This window comes from Henckelia pumila, chromosome 3 (assembly GCF_033568475.1).
Source record: "Henckelia pumila isolate YLH828 chromosome 3, ASM3356847v2, whole genome shotgun sequence".
NCBI lineage: Eukaryota > Viridiplantae > Streptophyta > Magnoliopsida > Lamiales > Gesneriaceae > Henckelia > Henckelia pumila.
In genome coordinates this window covers 123,040,347-123,049,379 of record NC_133122.1, presented here as the reverse complement: position 1 = coordinate 123,049,379, position 9,033 = coordinate 123,040,347, and the positions used below count along the sequence as shown (strand labels likewise).

Genomic DNA, 9,033 nt, shown 5'->3' with positions numbered 1-9,033 from the left:
GATTTCGTACCGAAAAATTTGACGTTGTCAAATTTTGACCAAAGCCCTGCGTATACTAACCCGAAACGATCTTCTTAGTTAAACTCATACTATGTATGACTAATGACGCTTTTAGCCCGAATTCCATCGTTTAAGCCTTTGAAATTGCATTTTTGCCGTTTTAGGAAAGTTTTTGGACGCTTATAACTTCACCTAGAAAATTCGAAATCCAATTCCGTGAATTTTCCCACGACACCCTCGACTTGTAGTTTTTGCCCATAAAGAAATCTCAAAATTTTCCATTTTTGGAAATATTGCCCGAAAATCTTGTCCTATATCAATTCTGTCTGAAGTATTCATCAATGTGAATTCTGATCTGAATCCATTCCTCTTTATTCTAGGAAGATGGCTCGCACCAAAGTCACGGCTCGCAAAAACGTTGTTCGAAGCAAGGATCAAGTTATCGAGTCATTGAGGACTTCACTATATGTGGAGCAATACGAGAAAGAGAAGATAATGGAAGATATGAAGAAGCTAAAGGCAAACAAGAGTGAGATGGAGGAGCATCGGGACCACCTCGAAGCCGACGTCGAAAGACTTGCATATTATCTTGATAAGGAAGAGAAGGAACATGAGGAGACGAAGAAGAATTTGGAGTCGTCCCTAGCTACCATCACATTTCTCGAGGACCTGCGCAACCAAAGAATGATGGAAATGTTAGAACTCCAACACCAAGTGCAAGTGTTGCAAAACGCTGTGCAAGGTCGTGATGAAGTGAACGCAGCCCTGCTCGAGCATATCAATCACCTACAACAAGTAGACATGGTGGCAGAAGAGAAACCCGAAGATGTTTCGGCAGAAGATGAAGCCTCGGGTGACGGAGAGATTATAGATTAGGCTACCTCTTAGCTTAGTCCTTTTATTCAGCATTGATTTGATTCAACATGATTTTGGATATTTTGAGACATAGTTCATCCTTTTGTTTACCTTCATGACATTTTGGAAATCAATAAAATAATTGTTATCCTTTTGATTAATTATTGATTCGTTTATTCTGCTATTTCCTTCCTTCTTAAACTATCGTGTTTCGGCAAACTCTTAGAACTTCTTTTACTGTAGGAAATGGCCGAAGAACTCCCAAGAACACGCAACAACAACCGTGGGGATAATACGAATCCACCACCAGGTATCAGTCTTAACAGAGAGGACCTTGCAGCTATCGCAGCAATAGTGGCGACGACCCTCCAAGGGATGATAAATACAAATGGCAATGGCAATCCGCCACCTCCCCCACCTGCTCAGAATGGAGTTAAATTCCATTATGAATCGCTCCGTAAGAACCGAACTGAAATGTTTAAGGGAGATGCTGACCCAGAGGTGGGACAAAATTGGATGAAGAAGATGGAGGACCAACTGTGGTTACTAGAGGTCCCTGAAGCACTTAAAGTGGATGTGACAATTCCTTTTCTGGAGGACAAAGCAAGGAAATGGTGGGAAGCCGTTTCACTTGCTATGTTGGCTGCGGGACCAGTCACATGGCAACAATTCAGTACTGCATTTTTGAAGCAGTACTTCCCAGCTGAGGTTCGTATACAGAAGCTGAGCGAATTTGAAAACCTCATGCAATCTTCAGATATGTCAGTTGTGGAGTACACCTCTAAGTTCAATGAGCTCGGATCTTATTCCCCTACCATTATGAGAGATGATGATCTGAAGCTACACCGTTTTAAAAAGGGGTTGAATAGCCGAATCCAGTCGGCGTTATCAGTTTTTCAGCCTGCCAACTTTGCAGACTTGATGGAGCAGCTATTCGAGCTGAATCGGATATCAAACGTCGGGAAGACGATTTCAAGAACAAACGACCTCTGTCTGGTCAATCTTCTGCAATCGGGCCAAAACCCAAGCGCCCGAACCAAACAGGTGGACCATCCAAGGGAACTTACTCTGCTCCGAGTCGACCATTGATCAAACCGTGTCCTACCTGCAACTTCCGTCACGAAGGGGAATGTCATCGGAAAACTGGCGCCTGTTTCAATTGTGGGAAGTTGGGGCACCGAATGACTGATTGTCCTGAACCAGTGAAGCCAAGGACCGGGCCAAATGCTAGCACTGCGCAGGCCCAACCATAAGAGACAAATCCCAACGCCCGTGTGTTTGCTATCACACAAGAAGAGGCTGATGACGCAAATGAAGTCGTGGCAGGTACCATTTTAATCAATACTAAGCCTGCATATGTTTTATTTGATTGTGGTGCCACTCATTCGTTTATATCTAAGAGATTTACTAAGAAGATAGGGCTTGTCTCTGAAAAACTAACTGAACCAATGAGAGTAGCAAACCCTACTAACAAGATAATTGAGACACTCAAGATACATAGGAATTGTAAGATGTGTGTCTGTGAACAAATCTTTGATGCTGATTTGATTGAACTCAACATGGTAGAATTTAATGTCATCCTTGGGATGGATTGGTTGTCTAGAAACCATGCAGTGGTTAGCTGTCGGGATAAGAATGTTAAACTTCAAACCCCAAACCTCGAAGAAATTACATTTCAAGGAAAGACCAAGACGCGAAAACCCCTCTTGTCGGCCTCCCAAGCATGGAAGGCGATAAAAGGTCACGAAAAAGTTTACCTAGCTATGGTGAGCGAAGTAAAAGATGAGACAGAGCTCAAACTAGAAGACCTTCCGATTGTACGAGAGTTTCCGGATGTATTTCCGGAGGAACTACCTAGAATGGTTCCAGACCGAGAGGTTGAATTTGAGATTCAGCTAGAGCCTGGTGCTGCTCCGATTTCGAAAGCTCCTTACCGAATGGCACCAGCGGAACTCAAGGAATTGAAAGAGCAACTGCAAGAGTTGCTGGACAAGAAGCAAATTAGACCGAGTGCATCCCCGTAGGGAGCCCCAGTCTTATTGGTCAAGAAAAAGGATGGAAGCATGAGAATGTGTATAGATTACAGAGAGCTCAACAAGATCACAATCAAGAATAAGTATCCTCTTCCAAGGATAGATGACTTGTTCGATCAACTTAAAGGAGCTACTATTTTCTCCAAACTAGATCTGCGATCGGGCTATCACCAGTTGAAGGTCAAGACAGAAGATATTCCAAAGACGGCTTTCCGAACAAGATATGGGCACTACAAATTTTTAGTAATGCCGTTCGGCTTGACAAATGCCCCTGCAGCATTTATGGACCTCATGAACCGAGTTTTCAAACAGTTTCTTGATAGGTTCGTGGTGGTTTTTATTGATGATATCCTCGTATACTCACCTAGTGAAGAGGATCACAAAGAACATCTCCGTATTACACTGCAAACCTTAAGGGAGAATAAACTCTATGCCAAATTCAAGAAGTGTGAATTTTGGTTAAGAAGCGTGGCATTCTTGGGACAAATTATCTCAGCAGCCGGAGTCTCGATGGATCCCAAGAAAGTTGAAGCAATAACAGACTGGCCCAGACCCAAGTCAGTGACTGAAATTCGAAGCTTCCTGGGGTTGGCTCGCTATTATTGAAAATTTGTTGAAGGATTTTCCTCAATAGCTATACCTCTTACGAAACTCACTCAAAAGAACGTAAAGTTAGATTGGAATGAGGACTGTGAAAAGAGTTTCGGGGCCTTGAAGGAAAGGTTAGCATCTACACTAGTACTAGTGCTACTTGAGGAAGGAAAAGATTTTTCAATTTATAGTGATGCATCAAAGGAAGGTTTGGGATGCGTGCTAATGCAAGAAGGGAGAGTGATCGCCTACGCATCTAGACAGCTGAAACCTCATGAGCAAAACTACCACACTCATGATCTTGAGTTAGCAGCAGTGGTGTTCGCACTGAAAATTTGGAGACATTACCTCTACGGTGCCAAGTGTGAAATTTTCACTGATCACCAAAGTCTCAAGTATTTATTCACGCAAAAGGAGCTGAATATGAGACAAAGAAGATGGATCGAACTCTTAAAAGATTACGATATCATCATAAAATACCATCCAGGTAAGGCCAATAAAGTGGCCGACGCCTTGAGTCGAAAGAACATGAGCAAGAATATTCTAGCCTCATTAACGGCACAACCATGTCTTCGTGAAACAGTCAAGTTGAGCCAAGACCTAGATCCGTCGTTGGCTAAGTTCAAGGAGCAAATCAAGGAGGGTAAGTTACCAGACTTTCAAGTGGATGATAAAGGAATCCTATGGATGAAAGGACGTTTATGGGTACCAGACATCAATGATCTTCGGAATGAAGTCATGTTTGAAGCACACAAGTCAAAGTTTTCAGTACATCCGGGGAGTACAAAGATGTATAGATATCAAAAAGGGAATTTTTGGTGGAATGGAATGAAGAAGGATGTCGCAGAATTCCTCTCTAAGTGTCAAGTATGCCAACAGGTTAAAGCAGAACATCAGCGACCTGGATGGCAACTCCAACCATTAAAAATCCCGGAATGGAAATGAGAACACATTTCCATGGATTTTGTGGTGGGACTCCCTGAATCAAAACAGAGGCATGATGGTATTTGGGTGATCGTAGATAGACTCACAAAATCTGCGCATTTCCTACCAGTACGCATGAAGTATAGTTTGGACAAATTAACTATGCTATATATGGATAATATAGTACGGCTACATGGGGTTCCAGTCAGTATCTTTTCTGACAGAGATCCAAGATTTGTATCGCGCTTTTGGAAGAGCTTTCAGCAAGATATGGGGAGTAAAGTCACACTCAGTACAGCTTATCACCCTCAAACTGATGGCCAAACTGAGAGGACAATCCAAACCCTTGAAGATATGCTGCGGGCATGTGCCCTGGATTTCAGCAACAATTGGAGCGAACATTTACCTTTAATTGAGTTTGCTTACAACAACAGCTAACATAGCAGCATTGGAATGGCTCCGTATGAAGCACTGTATGGGAGAAAATGTCGTTCTCCTCTTTATTGGGATGAAGTCGGAGAGAAGGCTGTTATCGGACCCGAAATTATTCAAGAGACAGTGGGAAAGGTTGCAATAATCAAGGAGAAACTTAAAGCTGCACAAGATCGCCAGAAAAGTTGGGCGGACTTAAAAAGGAGACCTTTGGAATTTGAAGTAGGCGAAAAGGTTTACGTCAAACTTTCACCTATGAAAGGAGTCGTGAGATTTTGCAAAGCTGGAAAATTGAACCCAAGATATGTGGGACCATTTGAGATCCTCGACAAAGTGGGAACATTGGCTTATCGACTAGCTCTACCACCTGCTATGTCAAGGGTTCACAATGTGTTTCATGTTTCATAGCTAAGAAAGTATGTTCCAAACCCAAGTCATATTTTGGAAGAAGAGCCACTAGTGACTGATGGAAATCTGAATGAAGAGCTGAAATATGAAGAAGTCCCTATTCGAATAGTGGATACAGGAGAAGCTAATTGGGAGTTGAAAGAAAAGATGCAGGAGAAGTATCCCTATTTATTTGAAGAACGAGATAACTCAAGTTTCGAGGACGAAACTTCTCATAAGGAAGGAGGGATGTAAAACCCGATACTTGGCCCCCAAGTTATTTATCAGCAATGAATAACTCTCTACATGGAAACAAACATCTTACCTTCTCGTGAATGCTCGGTAATATCAGAAATTTTGGACACGAATCGTGTATTGGTAGCAACCGAATCAAAGCTTATGGAAACAAAATTTTCTCTCCCTCAAGACTCGGGATTAAGGCCAAAAGTGAGCCTCCTATTTAAGTGCAAGAACAGACTCTCTTCAGCACTTTTTCTCTCGGCTATACACCTCCCGAAACCTCCCACAGTCTCTCAAAAATTTAACCCGCGGCTGAAAGTTCTCGAGCCATAGTGTCTGAACAGTTTCACATTGAGACTGCTTGAAGTCGAACGCCGTAGTCACTGGAAATTAGAACGTCATAGCTGCTGAATTTTCAAGGTTCTACCGCTGCCGAAGTTGATACACATCTGGAACAACTCAAGTTGGTAAGGTGATTCTCTTCTCTGCCCAGTTTCGAAAATGGTGGCTCAATATTTTTACTAATTCTCTCCTTGTTTTCGAAGGGTAAGACTAAGGTTTTAGGAGAAGGAAACTGCTCAAATTTTGTCCGATCTTATTTGGCCAGTCTCGATTCAAGGTGAGTCACCAAACTTTCAAAAGTTTCGAGAAGATAGTTGTTGTGTTTGGTGCAAAGATGTGGACCAATTCTTTTACCCCACTCACACGTAATTTTTGATTAGGAAATTGGGAGGATTTATTATTAAGAATTTGGTCCATTAGCCTGCCAATTCCCGAAGAAGCAAATCGGAAATTTCAAGTTTCGCTGTTGAAGTTTTTTGCCCAAAGCTTCACATATAATATAGTATTTGATCTCGCAAATTATAACTGTAAGTGGTCTTATGCTTTAAAATTATATGTATGACTTAAAATTCGATCGCTCATGTTAATCGTTGGAATTTTGCTATTTAATATTGTTCATGATAATGCTTTGCTGAAAAAATGTTTTGACACTGTTATGAATCGAATTAGGAGTGGAAAGGAAATTTCCAAACCATGTTATGTTATGGCCCTGATACGGTGGGTATAATAACCGTTCTATGACCTCACCCCTTAGAGGGATTACATATAGGAGACTGATCAGTTAGCCACAAATAATGAGAGGAATTTCAGTGTATTGTCAAAGATTATGTTATGTCATGTCAAATATGTTATGATGTTATTTATGCTATGCTATGTTGAGACATGATATGAAATGTTTATGATTTAAATTAATTCATGAGTTTTTGAAATAAATATATATATGTATATATTTTGGTATGATCGATCGGCCCCCACTTGCTGAGTGTTTCCCAAAACACTCACCCCTTACTTTTCCCTCCCAGATGAAGATGATGATGATGTAGAAGTTCTTGAACAAGATATGTTTTGGAGATGGTGATAGATGATCAATAAGACTAAATTTCGTTATTTTTATTATTGGGATTTTTGCTTTAATATTTTGTTATTAAGTTTTTAGACGCTTCCGCATTGGTTTTGTTATTGTTGGATTTATCGAGTTGTAAAGACAATATTTTGAAGTTTATTTATGATAATAGACTGGTTTGGTTTATACTGTACTACGAGGCTAGTTGTTTTATAATTTGTGTGAATTTGAAACAACGCCGGTGGCACGTCTCGGTCTCGGGGCGTGACACAAACCCTTCTAACAGTTCATGATTTTTATTTTTCTGCCCATAGACCAACCAGTCGAGGCTGAACCATTGAGATATCTCAGAATCTATTTCACTGCTTCCCAGTGCATTCTTCCAGGTTTTGCCATAAATATGCAAACTAGAATCGAAGCACAAGCCAAGTCCGGTCTGGTACAAATCATAGCATAAATCATGCTACGAGCTGAACTTGAGTAAGGAACCTTTTACACTATGCTGATCCTCTAGTGTGATTGGACATTGTTCAGTTGACAGTCTAAAGTGAGTTGCTAAGGGTGTCGTCACAGTTTTGGCATTCAACATCCCATATTTTGCCAAAAATTTCTTCACAATCTTCTTGAGATAGGTATGACAGTCTTCTCTGCCTATCTCTCACAATGCGCATTCCAAGAATCATCTTTGCACTCCCAATTAAGGTCCTTCAAGTCAAACTCCATACTCAACTAATTGATAAGCACGAATTCTATAGCATATTTGACACTTTATTTTGTCGTATCTATACTTCTCTGGCGTTTTTTTCCTAGTTTTGCGCATAAATCGTCGCACTTTAAATATTCCAAAATCGAAGAATAATATTTTTTAACAAAATAATGAAGGACGTTTCATTATTACTTTTTTAAAGAAATTAATGAAGAATGCTGAATTTGTAAGTCATGCCTAAAAATATGAAAATCAATTGAGAAGCTTTTCATTATCTGGGGAAAAAAAGGGTTTCAAGTTTATCAATTCATAGATATTGGATTTTTTTAGGGAGAATAAAGAAGTCACATGATACACATGTGATAAATAAGGGTATTTAAATAATTTGGGATGATGAGGAGCTAAAACAAATAAACATTGTTTGTTAGGGACTGAATCATGATTTTATTCATGTAAGGACTATATCAAAAGTTTTGATTTGACACTGGAATTTTAGTGAAGTTAATTACCAATAAAAAAATAATCAATTTATTATTATTATTATAATAATAATAATAATAATAATAATTATTATTATTATTATTTTCGAAAAACCAGACCATGGAAAATCTCCAATCCAATCAATTACCACCACTATTAGAAATTTTGTACAATTTTAAATCAGAAGTAGGAAAAGTTTCTCCACACAACGTTCAATTAATGAGATGGCCCCATGTTTGCTCAAATTAACACTTTTGATACAAAGTTTATAATGTAATTAATAAAAAGAGAGTGTTATTTACATTCCAAAAAGTGTTAATAACACTTCACCTTATATAATTAATCACTTTTTAGACAAATTTATCCTTGCATATACTTTTCTTAAATTATGAAATCTTAATTATCTAAAAAAATCTAAATATAAAATATTTTTACATTAAATATAATTTAAAAATTAAAATAAAAATTTAATATTTTAAGAAATTTCCATATTTTTTATAAGATAAAATAATATATATTTTTTATTATATACAAATAAAATATAAAATTTCAAAAAAAAAAAATTATACCGATGGACATAAAATTTTGGTTATTTTTTTTTATTCAAGATATATAAAAGTACCAAAATTTTGCTAATCTAACATGATAATAAAAAATATATATTTACATTATATTTTAATCATAAAATAACATTTTTTTAAAAATAAATTTATCAATTTTTATAATTTTTTAATTAAATTATATATTTAACATGTCGAAATATATAAATATCGATTGTTTTTCATCTAAATAAAATTTTTTCATGTTCAAACAACTTTTTAGAATTAATTGTTTATTGCACATATTTTAATTCCCATAAAACATAGAAAAGCTGATTATTTAAAATGTGTACAAATATAAATATTATTTTAAAAAATTTATATATTTGACATATTAAATTTTTAAATAATTATATTCAATTTAAATTAAAAAAAGAAGAT

At 37.7% G+C, this 9,033-nt stretch overlaps 2 protein-coding genes across 2 annotated transcripts; both read left to right on the top strand.

Annotated features, from left to right (window-relative positions):
* The first annotated feature begins 2,366 nt into the window (after positions 1 to 2,366).
* LOC140889415 (uncharacterized) lies at positions 2,367 to 2,879 on the top strand. The gene has a single exon (XM_073297129.1). The coding sequence runs from the start codon at positions 2,367 to 2,369 to the stop codon at positions 2,877 to 2,879; it is 513 nt and encodes a 170-aa protein (XP_073153230.1).
* A 1,977-nt stretch (positions 2,880 to 4,856) lies between these two features.
* On the top strand, positions 4,857 to 5,477 carry LOC140889414 (uncharacterized). Its single transcript, XM_073297128.1, has 2 exons — positions 4,857 to 5,168; positions 5,244 to 5,477. Exons 1-2 carry the CDS (start codon positions 4,857 to 4,859, stop codon positions 5,475 to 5,477), a joined length of 546 nt encoding a protein of 181 aa, XP_073153229.1.
* Positions 5,478 to 9,033: the final 3,556 nt, after the last annotated feature.

Coding starts and splice junctions, on each gene's coding strand:
- LOC140889415 (XM_073297129.1), top strand. CDS start 2,367: ATGTGTGTCTGTGAACAAATCTTTGATGCTGATTTGATTGAACTCAAC.
- LOC140889414 (XM_073297128.1), top strand. CDS start 4,857: ATGGCTCCGTATGAAGCACTGTATGGGAGAAAATGTCGTTCTCCTCTT. Junction 5,169..5,243: donor CATTTGAGATCCTCGACAAA/GTGGGAACATTG, acceptor CATGTTTCATAG/CTAAGAAAGTATGTTCCAAA.